Here is a 14365-nt window from a genome sequence, read left to right as displayed (position 1 = left end):
CAAGACCGCAGGCTGGTATTAGAGCCCCCGAAGCCTCGTTACACACTAATCACACTGGAGGTGACAGGGCTTAGGGGAGGGCTTAAGAGAAACCGTCTCCTTTTTACTGACACCATCTGGACGCAGGCGATCTCTTCCCCCTTCCCCACGCAGAGCCGGGCGAGTGCCGGCCGCAGGGGCCGGTGTGACCCCCCAGGGCCTGGCACCCCCCGTGCGCTCGCCGGTGCCGGGATGGCCGGTGCAATGCAGCCCCAGCCGGCACCGAGCAAGAGGGGGATCGCTGCCTGCGCCGGGGATTTCTGACAAGCCCCCGGTGCCAGCCGGGAGCAGAGCCGGGGAAAGCCAGCGTGGAGCCGCGGGGGCCGTGTGCTGCCTGCGTGGCCCCCCGGGAGGGGGACGCGGCCCGGGGGAGGGCGGGGGCTGGGACGGGGGAGACGCAATGGGTAAAAGTGCATCTCTTTACCCAGAACTGGGTAAAAGCCAGCCCGGCGACACCTGCTTGGGGACGGCCCCCCCTCCGGCTGTCCTCCCGGGCACGCCGCCGGCGCTCCGGGACCTGGCAGGGCTGGGGTGCCCGCGGGCAGGGACAGGCGGAGCCGTGGCGGCGGGGCGGTCACGCACCGTACCCCGGTGCGCGCAGGCCAGCGGGAGAGCTGGCCGCCACCACCCTCCCCGCCGCCGCCGTCCCCTCTCCCTGACCTCCCGGGAGGACGGCAGCACGGCGCCCCGGCCCTGCCGCGCCACCCGGCCCGAGGCCAGCGGGTGAACCGGGGACAAGCTCGCCCCGGCTCCAGCGCGCAACGCCGCGAGGCACGGGCTCTCCCCAAAGCTCGACCGAGCCCTGATCCCTCCAGCCACGAAAGCGGGGATCCCCCCAGCCCCACGGCCAGGGGCAAGCTCCGGCTGCCCCGGGGAATCATCCGGAGTCCGGTGCGCCTGCGGGAGCAGGGGGAAAGTTGCACCGGGGTTCGGGTCGGGGGGGTCAGGTACCTTCCAGCCGGCGGAGCTGTTGCTGTCTCCTTTATCCTTAAAGTAGGGGACGTATCGCACCATCCAGTCGTAGATCTGCGAGAGGGTGAGGCGCTTCTCCGGCGAGCTCTCGATGGCTTTGGTGATGAGGTCGGCGTAGGAGAGGTTGCCCCAGGCGTTCCTCCGGGAGGTCTTGGCCTTGCGGAGCTGCCCGACGTCCGCGCCGGGGGGCGGCAGGGAGGCGGCGGCGGCGGCTCTGCGCTCCGCCGGGGCCGCCGCGTTCTCGGCTCCCTCCCCGCCGCCGGCCGCCAGCGCCGGGGGTCCTCCCGCCGCGCCCCCATCCTCCTCCTCCGCCGCGAAGTCGGGGTGGGGGAGAGGCCAAGTGCAGGACCGGGGCCGGCTCTGCGGCTCGAAATCCGGGTCGATCTCCACCTGATGCGCCTGGAGCTTTTCTTCCATGGTCCCCTCCCCGCCGCTCCCCCCCCCCCCCCGCCAACAACCCCCTCCCCGGAGTTACGGTCGGTTTCCACCCGAAAAAAAAACAAACAAAAAAACCCAAAAACACGAGAGGGAGAGGAGTGCGAAGAAGGGCTCCAAGCTCGGATGGAGGGGGAGAAGGGAAGGAGGAGCCGCTCCGTGCGCCCGGGTCCTGGAGGGGCGCAGGCGGCGGGGGTGCAGCCCGAAGTCCGGCGGAGCTCTAGCAGGCGGCTCTGCCCGGCTCCGCGCCGGCGAACGGGCGGCTAACGGGAGAGACGAGCCGGGGGGGATGCTGCATATTCATCGGTCGCCTCTCCGGCCCCGGGCGAGACGGGGAGGTTGGTTTTTGGTTTGTTGTTTTTTGTTTTGTTTTTTGTTTTTTTTTTTTTACCAGCCGCGGAGCTCCGGAGTCGTTCCCGGCACAATAGGCAGCGGGGCGGCTGCGGGCGGGCAGGGCGCGGGGGCTGCCGCATCCATCGGCGGAGGCTGCACCGGGCTGGCGGCGCGGTCAGGCAGCAACAGATGAAGCGGAGCGACCGGCGGCGGGCGGCATCCTCGGCCGGGGACCGGCGTACTCCGGAGCCGGGCGGCGGGGCACCTGGGCGGGGAGAAGCGGGATGGATGGGGGGGGGAGCCTTTGGCACGGCGGGCGCGCAGCCTCCCCCCGGGCGGCTCGGGGCCGCGGCGGGCGGCCCGGCGCTAAGTCCGGCGGCGCGGCGGAGCCATGCTGGCGGGCGGCACGCACCTGACAGCGCCGGGCGAGGGCGGCGGCGGCGGCGGGGGGGCGGGCGGGCGGCTCCCCGCCCCTACGCCCCCCCGCTCCGTTTCAGCGGCCGCGCACCTGCCCGCCGCCGCCGCCGCCGCCGCGCTGCCGCCACGGCGCGGGCGGGCCACATGCTGGGGCGGCCGCCGTTCGCTCGCTCGCTCGTTCGTTCGTTCGCTCCCTCCTTCCCTCCCTCCGCCGTGCCCGTCCCCGAATGCGGGCGCCGCCGTGACACAGGGGGAGGGCCCGGAGGGGCGGGAGGAGGGCGGGGGAGGGGAGTGCCCCAGCGCCGCGCGGGGCAGCGGCGGGGCGGGGCGGGACGGAGCGGAGCGGAACGAAGCGCCCCGGCACCGCGCTCCCCGCCCCGGGCCGCGGACCCCCGGCGGCCGCGGCGGCGGCCCCACGTGCGCCCCGGGCGCCCCCCATTGTCGCCCGGGGCCGCCGCCGCCGCCTCATTGGCGGGCGGTGCCCGGCGGACCCGCCCCCCCCGCCCGCCCATTGGCGCGGCGCCGGCGGGACGTTCCGCGGAGGGGAGGGGGGAGGGGAGCGGCCCCTCCCCGCGGGTGACGTCAGGGGAGCCGGCTGCATCCGCGCGTCACCCCGAGCAACGCCGCCGCCGCCGCGGCCGGGCGCGGGACACGCCCCTTTACTGCGGGACACGCCCCCTCTCCCGCCGCGGACACGCCCCCGCCGGCGCGGCCGGGGGAGACCCCCGCGAGCGCGCCCCGGCCCCGAGCCTCCCGGCCCCGCCCCCTGCCCGGAGGACACGCCCCCTCCGCGCAAGCCCCGCCCCGGCCCCGAGGCCCCGCCCCGCCTCCCGCGCCCCGGGGTGGCTGCGCCCGCGGGGGGACTGGGAGGGGGCGGGGGGGGGCCGTCCCCGTGGCCTCGGGCCCGCCCCGCCCGCTCCGGCCCCCCGGCCCCGCCCGGGGTCCCAGCCCGCTCCCCGCCCCGCCCCCAGCAGCCCGGGCTCCCGGCGGGGCCGGTGACTCCCCGATGATGTCACCGCAGGGGTATGAGGTGCCAGTGAGGTCAGGCCCGCGAAGCCCCACGGGGCCGGGGCGGATGCCTGCAGCCCCCCTGCGCCGTGCTGGGCCCGGCAGGGCAGGGGGCGGGGGGGCTCTGGGGGAGGCGCGGGTGCAGCTCGGTGCGCCGCCGCCTGCCCTTCCTCCCGCCCCGCGCGCTCGGGGGGTGCTGCCCTGCCCCCACGCCTGCACGCACCCCCCGCACCCCGCGGCAACGCACGCCGCCCCTCGCACCCCCTCGCAACCCACGGGGCTGCGAACGTGCCCGCATGCGTGCACACGCGTCTCTCACCCTGCACCCACCGGGGACACGCACCCGCTCCGGCACCCGCCGGGGACGCGTGCCTGACCCCTGCCCGCGCCCACCTCCCTGCCCGCACCACGCTAGGTCACACCCCTCCCCCTGCACCCACGGGGGACAGGGGAGTCCGCAGCAGTCGTGTCCCCCCCACCCTCGACCCCCGCCCACCGCACGCACGGGCTGTCCCCCTGCACCCCCGCAGGGGCTGGTGCCTGCCCGCCCCACGCTGCCCGCGCCGACCGTCCCCGCCGCGGACCCATCCCGCTGTGTCTCGCTGGCCCTGGGGACGCTGACACCGGGCACCCTGGACCGCGCTGGGGCTTTGTCACCCTCGCTGCCACCAGTTGTGCCTGTAACCGTGTCTTGAACGCCACAGTCACACGCGGCACTTCTCCTGCAGCCCCATTCATTGTCCGAGGGGACGGGCTAAGGTTACCCAAGCAACTATGAAGCTGATGGTTCCAGCCTTGAAGTGCTTGGCCTGACAGCTCTAATAATATAATAAAGTATAATATAATCTAATAAATATAATATAATAAATATAATACAATATACAGGAGGGACTTGACAAGCGCTCTGTTTCACACAACCTGCAAGCGGTAGCGGTGGCTGCGGGTGCCCCAGCCGTCCCTGGAGGCACAGCCCAGCTCGCTGGGGGCTGAGGTGCTGCGTCCCCCGACCCCCCGCCATGCAGACGGGGACCTGCTGGCCCAGCCCCACTTCTACTGGTTCAGCCGGTCCGGGCGGGCTGGGCCAGGCTGGCACCACACGTGCCCTGACCAGCCTGGCACGGGGTGTGCGGTGCTGGAGCACCCTCGGGACGGACCTGATCCCAAACCCCCCTGACCCTACAGACCCCAGGGTGGAGGCAGCCTCTGCGTCCCCCTGTGCCTGCCTCCTCCCCGGAGCATTTCTCCTGGCATCTATCCCAAATTTCCCTTGCTACAGTTTACACCCACGGTCTCCTTCCCCTACCCTGGGGGCCTGGAGGCAGGATCGTTCCCTCCTCTCTCAGCAGCTTTTTGCCCACTTGGAGCCCAGCAGTGTTTCTTCCCTCAGTCTTGCCTTTATTAATCAAAACCCTCCCACATTTCTCACCCGCTCTTCCAGCCTTGTTTTTCCAGCCCAGGCTCAGCTCCCCGGTGCTGAGCCGAGCAGTGGGGTCCCAGCCTGCACACCCCTTCCCGTGCTGCTTCCGTGGGTGCCTCTCCCTCCACGGTGCCGCTCGGTTTCTCCAGCAGCATTTCTCCTCCTCCACTGCATCGGGTGCATCTCCCTGCGATCGCCGAGCCACCTCACCCCTTGGGTGACGGCGCTCAGACCTCCCTGCCCGCGCTGCCAGGTCACCGCAGTGCTTTATCAGTAGCTAGCACTGCAGAAACATGCTGGTCTTGCTCACTTGGTGCCTCGGTTTCCCCACCTGTAAAGCAGTATTTACCCTTGCGGACAAGGACGGCTGCTCGTGCTGAAGGTAACAGGCAGGTGGTGGATGGCTTCGTGGCTCCTTGCACCTAAAAGCAACCAAAGCTGCCCGGTACTCGCATCCCTGGCTTACCTGGGGTCTCATCCCTGACTGCCTCGCTTGGCCCTGAGGGTGCTGAGCAGCATGTTTCTGGGGTGCATGTGGCCCCAGCCAAGGCACCCTTATGTCCGGGGTGCACAGAGGTGGGTGTTCAGCCCTCTACCCCGCAGCAGCGGCGTAGGGCTGGCTTTCAGCATCACCTTCCGAAGCACCTGGTTAATTATCACTTAACTGCCTGGCACCAGGCAGGAGCATCTCTATTAAGCCAGCTGCACGCTGCCACCGTCCCCGTTAAGCAGCAGGCCTTACTGCTCATCCATCGCTTTATGGTAAGAGGCAGTCTCGGGAGCGGAGCTGGGGGACACCGAACTGCCTCACCTCTCCCTCGCACCCCGGGGTGTCCCCTGGTCCCAGCTGCCCGATCCCAGATGCCAGGCGCCTGCCGCACTGCATGGCCACGCCTGAGGAAGCAGAGGGGTCTGCAGGGTAAGCGCTGGGATTTCAGGGATTTTTATTAGTCAAAGCCCTCCCACATCTCTCACCTGCTCCTCCAGCTCTGTTTTTCCAGGGGCCGGGGTGAGCACCAGAGCAGTGGGTCTGGGGGGGGAAAGCAGAGCAGAGCCCGGCTGAGCAGTAGCAGCAGCAGGGCAGGGGGTGATGGGGGGGGTCGGGGCTGCAGGGTCCGGGCACACGTCTCTCTCCAACAGCCTTCCTGCAGCCAGCGCAGCCAGCACCTGGTGCAACTCCCTGCTCTGTCCTTTCCCTGCCGGCTTCCAGCAGCGTCCGGGCACAGGCGTCCGTGGGGCTGCAATGCTGCCCTGCCCTCTTCCCAGCTGGCTGGGAAACGGGGCTCCTCTGGCCCCCAGGCTCCAGGACAGGGGCCAGTTTGCTCTTGATGATGATGATGCCACTCAACACCTTGGTTTATCATGTGAAGCTCACGCTTTGGGAGAGGGAGGGAAGGGGTGCCTTACTCAGATGCGTCCACCTTCAGTAAGGTCCCCGGCACCTCCAAGGTGGGAAGAATGAGGCTGAACGGGAAAATGGGAGCTCAATGGGGATGGAGAGAGCAGGACCAGCTCTGATACGTCCTGCCATGCAGGTGTGAGCTGCTCCTTGCGAGCGAGGGCGGCAGCGCAGGAGGCTGTAGCTGCCCTGTCCCAGCACTGTCCCCCAGAAAGCACCAGGTCTGTGCCCACCGTCGGTGGATGGATGCTCTAGTGCCTGGGGACTGGTGGATGCTTTAGTGCCTTGGCCACTGCAAGTCACCTGCAAAACTGGTCTGAATGATCTCAGAATGATCTGAACAGGAGGACCTCCAGCGTGCACGACGCTGAGCCCCGCAGCATCGGCTCCCCAGGGCAAACCCTCCTTGTGACAGGGGAAGTGGGACAGTGGGGTTTGGGCAGAGCTGGGACAGGGGCAGGCAGACCCACTGACAGGAGGCACGAAGGGAGAGTGGCCGGTTCTGGGATGAGAAGGAGCAAGAGGAGAAGGAGGAGGAGGAGAGCTGCTGCTCCAGGCATCTCCTCACCGACTGGATCCCGGGCAGGGCAGTGCAGCCTGAGCCCCTGCTCCACCATCTCCCCTGCAGCTCTGGGCAGAGCCAAGGCTTGGTGTCCTTGCTCGGTGCTGGCATCACCTCCTGTCCTACCAGCCCAGCAGGACCTCCCTCTTTCTTCCACCTGAATGATTCCCGCAACACCCCATGCAGACCTCCTCTGCCCTCCTTCCCCTCCAGATTTACACCTGAGGCCTGTTTTGAAGCCCCCATCTCCTTCACCATCCCTGCTGGGGGATGCCCAGCAGCTCCAGGGTTCAGAGCAGAGCCCTGCGAGTGGTGATGGAACTGTGGGAGCCAGCACAGGAGCCGAGGAGGGACCGCGCTGGGCAGTGCCCTGCTAGAAGGCAGATGGGGATATCTGCCTACGCAAAAAAAACTACCAGCAGGCTCCAAGGACTGCATTCGTGACCAATTTGTCTCACCACCAAGGAAAAGTCCAGCTTTCAGCATCGCAACACGGGGTACCCAGCTGCAAGGGCACTCCCCTGGCACCGCAGCCTGGCCGGGTGAGAGGACAGCGAGCAGCAGGAGCACCTCCCGGGTGCCCATCTCCCCCTGCAGCCCATCACCCTCCCCTCAGGCCACCCCATCAGCCCCCCAGTCCCAATGGGAACCAGCAGGCAAGATTTCCCACGGGTGTCTGCAGAGAGCCGGGGGAAAGTACGAAGAAAATCCCAGCAGTGTTCAAGGCGTCTGCTCTGCATTGAGAGGGAAAGCTACACGTGCAGCACGTCCTATGAAATGAAAATTCACCCGAATGCTAATTCGGGCCTTTGAAACACCGCATGTGACGATCCAGCGTCGTCTCCTCGCAGAGCGCCTGGATGTCGCGGCGCAAAAGGATCTCAAGCGACGCGTATTAAAAAATACTTTCACGGAACATAAAGTGGAAGTTAAGCGAATGAAATTATAAAGTCAAAATGAAATATTTTTACTTTCCTGAAATGAGCTTGGTGTTTTGACATGATCGGAATAAACATTTTGACACTGCTGAAACAAGAAAGTCAAAGTGATTCTGCTAGACTTCTTTCTGGAGAAAATGGCAGCAAAATCGACAAGTTCCCAGGGAAAGATTTGATTTCAATAAAACCCTGTTTTCTGCTGGAAAAACATTCCAGACAATGTTTTTCTTCAGCCCTGTTCAGAGAGCAGGTTTCTAGGAGAGACCTGAGACACCTACTTGCCAGGCACCCAAGTCATTTCCCGGAGCTGCAGTGGGGAGGAAAAGCTGCCTCCGTCCGTCCTGGGAAAGGGAGGGAAGGGGAGGGACAGACGCAGCCCTGCGCACCTCGGGGCTGGACTCTCTGGTGTCTCATAAGGGCTGATGCTGAAGCCTTAGTCCGGGAAAGGGGCACAGGCAGTCCAACAGCAGCAGGGATTTTCCCCTCCTTCATGTCCGTGTTCATGCTCACGATCATGTCAAACCAAGGGCATCGTAGCAGGGCTAAAATTTCATACTTTTATTTGGGGAAATTTGAAGAAAGAACTTTTCCAGTTGAAAACCAAAATCATTGCATTTTGAAGAGCTGGAGTTTCGCTGAAAAGCCAAGTAGTCACTTTAGGAATAGTCTCACGTAACTGATAGCTCCATTTTTTATGTGATACGAGTTGAGTGGAAAATTTCTGACCAACCTTTGGTGTACGCTATCAGTATTAAATTTTGCTCCAGAATGACGCTTAGGGAAAAATCTGCTCTTTAATAATAGTAATGCTTAATAATAGTTTTCAATGCTAATTTCTGGTAGCAATTCCATGTGCTTAAATATACCTCTGCTCGACAGAAAACGGTGTATGTCATGCAAAAAGTTCATGAACCCTCTAATCTCGCCTCCTGGCATAGCTACCATGGCCAAACACGAAGGCAGTAAAAGTAAAATCTCTCCAGCCCAGCACACTATTCCCTGTCTCCGCACCAAAAGGCTGCATTGGCTCCTCTGGGCTCAGCATCACCCTGACAGCTCTCAGTCACTTGTCACAGTCCCCGTCTCTCCAGGCAGAGTCCCCCATCACCTAAGTGAGGACCGTTCTGGCAAGAGAACTTAGCAGCATGTGGTCAGCTCCTAGCACGGTGTCCTGCAGGTGAGGGCACGAAACCCTTGCCAGAGGCTCATTTTTTGTGGGGGTGCATCACTACATCGTTAGCACCCGTTGGCATCAGCAGGGCGGTGCCAATCCCAACGGGAAGCGTTTGCTGGCAGCTGAGCTCCTGCAGGGACCCCCCTCCGCCTCCCAGGTCCGCACGGGGGAGCGTGCCCCACGTCCCCAGGCCCTGCTTTGCCCCGTGCCCTGCCAGGGCCCTGCTGACCTGGAGGAAAGCGCCAGCATTGGCCACCTCCCCCAGTTTCTCTCCTTGCGGGTGCTGTCGGTGGCCAGCATGGAGGTGAGCAAAAGGGCACCCCAGCCCCAGCACCCCTCCGGGCACCACACCAGGGGGTCCCCAGCATCCCTGTTGGGCTTCGCCCTGCAGGATGGCATTGGCACCCGGGGCTTGGTTACCCCTGAATTTGCAAGATTGATTCCTCAGATAAAGATCAGTCACAGCTTCTTCAATAGCTTCAACCTCTATTTGCATTTAGAGGCGAAAACATTCCTCTCGGAGGTTGCATGCTAATGCAGCATCCAGGAATCCCTGCATGATCGCTTCCTAGTTAGTCTCATCTGCCTGAGTGAACTGAAAACTGTTAAACACATTGAGTGTGTCAGACCAGATATTATCAGAAATAAGACTACCTTTCACTGGCACCCACGGCTTACAGACACACAGCAAAGAGTTATTTAAATCTTTTCCAGCTGTCTCCCATGTTTCCAGAGAGGCTCAGCTCTGACAGGTCTTTTAACCCTTCTCTTCTGTTAGGTGATGTTATTCTGCTTTGCTCTTTCCTCTCCTGGGCTTCAGGAGTCACCGTTGGCCTTGCCCAGCTCCCTGCGGTCCAAACACCCCTGCGGGCTCCTCTCCACCCCGGCATCAGAGATGTCTCCCACCACCCTCCACCTTGCTCACACACCCAGCAGCCGCCCCAACTGGAGACAGCGCTGGCAGCCCCGGACACCTGCACCCAGCCCCCTCCCCTCCAGTTTTGGATCCCCCAAACTTAACTCTGTGCTTCACATTTCAATTACAAACCCCAAAGCCTCTCGGCTGCCAGCCCGTGGCTGCATCGTCCCTCCCCACCCCAGCTTGGCGCTCGCCCTACCGCCTCCTCCTCGGAGCAGGGCTGCGTGGCTGCCTTCCCAGAGCACATACTGAATACGCTGTTTCACGAGCCTGCCTTGGAGCAGGAGCAGGAATCAAGAGTAAAACCCCAGTTTGCACGGCCAGCATGTTTGAGAAGGGCCATCTGGCTGGGCTCGTGGTCCAAGCTGAATTTGCTGGATGGTTTTGAAGGTCACTGAGCAGGGACTGAACAGGCTTCCATATTTTCGCATATAAATACCTGCATTTCCAAGGGAGAGAGCAGGAGCACATGCCTGTAGGAAGGGTCTGGAGGCTAGGGGAGGTGGACAGGACCCCGGAGCAAAGAAACAGGGCTGTAGGAGCATGGGCACACACACATACATGCGTGCACACACACGTGCATACAGACACTTGCTGACACACCCGTGTGTGCAATCTCATGTGCACATACATGTGCCACATGCGCAGATCCATACACACACTCATACACATGTGCCCGCACTTATGTACATGCACACACACGTGCATGCACATGCACCATACAAACACACACGCACCTGCTCGGTGGCCCTGGTTCTTCCAGCTGGGACAGGCTCCATCCCTGAGCCAGGTTGCTCTGGCTGCCCTGGGCCACACTGCTCCGGCAGCAGAGCTGTGCCCCCTTTTGAAACAGAGCCCTTGTGTCCATGGGCTCCGGAGAGCCCCTTGTGTCCCCACAGCAGCCAGGAGGAGGACAGGAATGACCCAAGATCCCCAAGACCCTTGAAGACCCCTTGCTCCAGGTCTTCCCATGCCCTTCCACAGCCACCCAGCCTTGTCCTACAGCCACCACACAGACTGGGATCCAGCACCCAGCATCCAGCTGCAGTGCTCAGGACCTTCTCCCAGCTATGCTGACCACTGCATGGGGAGAGCCAGCCCCGTGCCACTCAGACAGGACCAAGGCTCTCTGTTACTTTCCTGGAAAGCCCTGGAGGGGAGCTCCGGGCTCCCGCTGCTCCTCGGTGCTGGCCACGTGCCCGCACCACGCCAGCCGCACAGCCCAGCCATCTCCCTTTGCCCCTCGGAGAGCAAACGCTCCGGGCAGGCGGCTCAGTCATCACCCAGGAATGAAGCATCCTTTGCGTGCGTGGGGCAGGGAGCCAGCGACCGGGGCGGGGGGGTGGTGGTGATGGAGGGGGAGGCAGTGCTGCCGGTCACGACGGTAGGGGAATGTGTTTTTCACCAGCATGTGCTGCGAGGTGTGGGGGGACAGCGTGGGGACAAACGTGAGCATGGGTCAGCGTCCAGCCCTCTCGGAGCATTTCTTGGTACAGCCAGCTGACACTTTGCTGGGCTTTGCTGCCAGCGCCACGCTGCAAGAGGGAGACCAAAGACACAAACCTGGCTCTTACAGTGATCGTGGGAGTCTCGCCCCATCACAGCACCAGACCCAGGTGGGTCCTGCATCCCGGAGGTCGCAGGGAGCTGAGAGTATCGCTGTGCCAGCACTGCACTGATCTTGGGAAGCCAGGCGGGAGATTTGCCAGGGCCATTGCACTCCTGGGTCTCTGCAACGGGCTTATGTCTGCGCCCACTCCCACAGACACCCCAGCCGGTGCTGAGGATCCCACCTCCCTCGGGCAAACCCTGCTTCGGGTGCGGGGAGAGCAGGAGGTCCTAGCAGGACAGGGCATGGATGGGAGAGCCCATCCAGAGGCAAAGATGCAGCCAGTGATGCCACAGCCCCGGGCAGGCCTGCAGAGGAGCCAGGGCTGAGCTGGGGAGGCACAGGAGGGCCAGATGCTGGAGGGCTGGGTCTCCCAGTACCTCGGGACCCTCTGCCGTGCCTGGGTGAGGTGGAGGGTTGTGCTCCATGACAGGGATGCGCGCACCCTCCCCGGCCAGCCCTGTGGCTCTTCCCCTTGAGCTGGTGCTCGCAGCCCCGGGGCTGGCTGCCTGGGGATGTCCACAAAGCGGGGCTGTCCCCAGGCCTGCCTTGAGCTCACCAAACGGGGCTGACTCCTGCACCCTGGGCTACCCCAGCCTTGTCCCAGTCCATCCGCACCCCGTGCCTGGTCCCCACTGGGCTTTTCCCTGCGGCTGCGCTCTCCTCTTGTGCTGAGCTGCTGCTTCCCCTCCTTTTCCCAGTTGGACGGGCAGCCCGTTCATGCTGTGGGACTTTCTCGCCCGTAGCCCACAGTGCCACGAAACCCAGCCAGAGCTTTAGTAAGCAGAAGTGGTGCTGAGAGGCATTTCTCACCTCCAAACCACGCGCCTGGACTTGAGGCTAATCCCGGGGAACATCCCTCACCTGCCAAAGCCCCAGCCGGGGTCAGGCACCCCCCTCCCACCGGGACCCCATCGAAGGCCTTTCCCACGGGAGCTCGGCTGCCAGCCGGGCGGTAGCTGCACCCGCGTGGGAGGGAGGCGAGATGCCGAGCGCCGGCGCAGGCATTGCCAGCGCGGCTGGAGCACGGGGAGCAACCCCGAGCAGACAACAGCCGGCGCGAGGCGGGGAGGAGGGTGCGGCCGAGCGGGTCAGCACAGGACCCGCTCCCTGCTCTGCCGTGCCAGAGGCTTGCCGGGAAGTCTTAGGCGGGTGCTCGCATCTCTGCGAGCCTCACCCCGCAGGGCCATGCTGGGTAGGCAACGCTCCCTCCCACTCCGGCCTCCCGGCTCAGCCCCACTTGCAAAGGCACCAGCAGAGGGGCCCCGCTGGCTGCAAACCCCACGGCGCTGGGCAAGGGACTCGGAGCAGCCCCAGGGCAGGGAGGCCAAATAATGTGCTTCCGTCCTGTGGAAAATTACAGATGCCTTTTTTTTTTAAAGGGTTAGTTGTGTTTTTTTCTCCCTGTTTGTGCAGGTATTTGTCAGAGGATATTAATAAATGAGCACAGCACTTGGGCTGAAGTTAGCCAGCGCAGCATCCGAACGGCCTGTGCTCCAGCATTCCTGTGGCTCGGGCCAGCGGGGACCTGCTGACCCGCAGGAGAGGTCAGCCGGGAGAGGACGTGCAGTTCCCTGCCTCTGCCCACGGGGAGGAAGAAACGCCAGGCTTTCCAAGAGCGCCGGAGGAGAGCTCAGCTCCCGGGACGCCCCAAAGCAAGGCGCGTCTCCTGCTCCGGTTGCTCAGCCACGCACAAGGCCCCTGTCCCAAGGCATCCGAAAAGGCGAACCCATTCGGCAGCAAGCCTGGCCCCCCCCGCCCCGGCTGACACGTGGCCCGAAACCAGGGGCCGTGCTCACCCGCTAGCTCCTCTCCAGCAGCGTTGCCGATAAACAGCACGGCCTTAGCCCTCGGGTCCCGGTGCAGGAGGTCCCACCCTGCACCGAGGAGCCTGATGGATGCGGTCACCTGCTCCCTGATTGCCTTGGGGACAGCCGGGTCAATGCACGCCACTTGCTTTTTGCTTCCAGCCTGCAGCAATGCAGACTTTCTGCCTACCCCAGCCCCCTCCTTTCCCACCTGCCTCAGTTTCCCCTAACCCTGGTGTAACTTGCAAGAGATGTGCTGTGCAAGGAGCGGTGCATGAGCTGGGCACTGCTGCAGCACAGAGGGGTGACAGGTGAGCTCCTGGACAAGGGCAGGAAGGGACCTCTGAGACCTCATCCTCACTCCACACATGGACCAACACATGCTAACTCCGACCCATGCAATCCCCTTGCAAAACCTGGCATGCCCTCGGCACTCAGGCACACGGAGAAGTACCACAGCAGCAGCCTGGGAGAGGTGCAGCATGGGGGGGTCGAGCATCTCATAGCCCAGTGAAGGGTCAGGATGGCCCAGGTTTCCTGACCCAACCTTTGGGAAGCGCCGCCTCCAGCCAGCCTCGGGTGAGAGTCCTTCATATTGGATTTGAGCCCATGTTCTGCTCTCCACCCATCCTTCTCCCACGCAGACGGCTGGTGGTCAGTTACTTCTGGGGTTAGGGGCTACAGCCAAGGACCAGGAAAAGTGGGTGGCATGGGCACTGTGTCCTGCCCAGTCTGGGGCTCTCTGCTGGGGGTGCAACTATGGGGAAACCCTTCCTGGTGGTGGTGGAGTAACTGCCCTGGGCAGGTGGTCATGATGTGCCTAGCATAGGCCCTGGTGAACCAGGACATTTGCCATCAGTTCTGGCCAGACCAGCACTACAGAAGATAGTGGTCTTCCACTTGCCATGGGCATTTGACAGAGTGAAGGAGGTAAATTAGGATCTAGGAGCCCATTTCTCCCCCAGCCAACTGTGGACGTCTCCCTGGGGGCTGGCGCTTTGGAGATGTGTTGTGGGTCAGTGGAGCTCAGCTACTTCCCCTGGGTGGTGAGTGAATTTAGAGGGAGTCATTTTGTGCCTGTTCTTCCCCAAACAGTGGTGGAAACCCAGAATTCCTTGACGGCTGGCCTTACACATTGTGTTCCTGGGGCTTTGCCTCTCCCTAAGTCTCAGTGCAAAGGCTGCACTTCCCTAAAAAAACTCCTCTTGCCTATCAGGGGCTTGGCTGGCTTTGGCAATGAGCTAGGGAGTCGGTGTCAAAGTCTGTTCTTGTCAGCAAATCTGGTTGAATTATCTAATCTTCTGCAGGCCTACAACAAAATGTATGTCTCGAGCC

The 14365-nt window shown here is 63.4% G+C and overlaps 1 protein-coding gene across 1 annotated transcript in view; it reads right to left on the bottom strand.

The window, feature by feature from the left end:
* The window catches only part of FOXO6 (forkhead box O6), a 41048-nt gene extending 38462 nt beyond the window's left edge, over positions 1–2586 (bottom strand). Inside the window, exons 1-2 of the mRNA XM_072885116.1 lie at positions 2192–2586; positions 991–2044 (exon numbers count right to left, since the gene is read on the bottom strand). Of these exons, the coding sequence (XP_072741217.1) occupies positions 991–1428 (438 nt within the window). The 5' untranslated portion in view covers positions 1429–2044; positions 2192–2586. The remainder of the gene's footprint in view (positions 1–990; positions 2045–2191) is intronic.
* Between the last annotated feature and the right edge of the window lie 11779 nt (positions 2587–14365).

The sequence above is a fragment of the Ciconia boyciana genome, chromosome 21 (assembly GCF_034638445.1).
Source record: "Ciconia boyciana chromosome 21, ASM3463844v1, whole genome shotgun sequence".
NCBI classification, from domain to species: domain Eukaryota; kingdom Metazoa; phylum Chordata; class Aves; order Ciconiiformes; family Ciconiidae; genus Ciconia; species Ciconia boyciana.
This window is presented reverse-complemented; position numbering and strand designations above follow the sequence as displayed.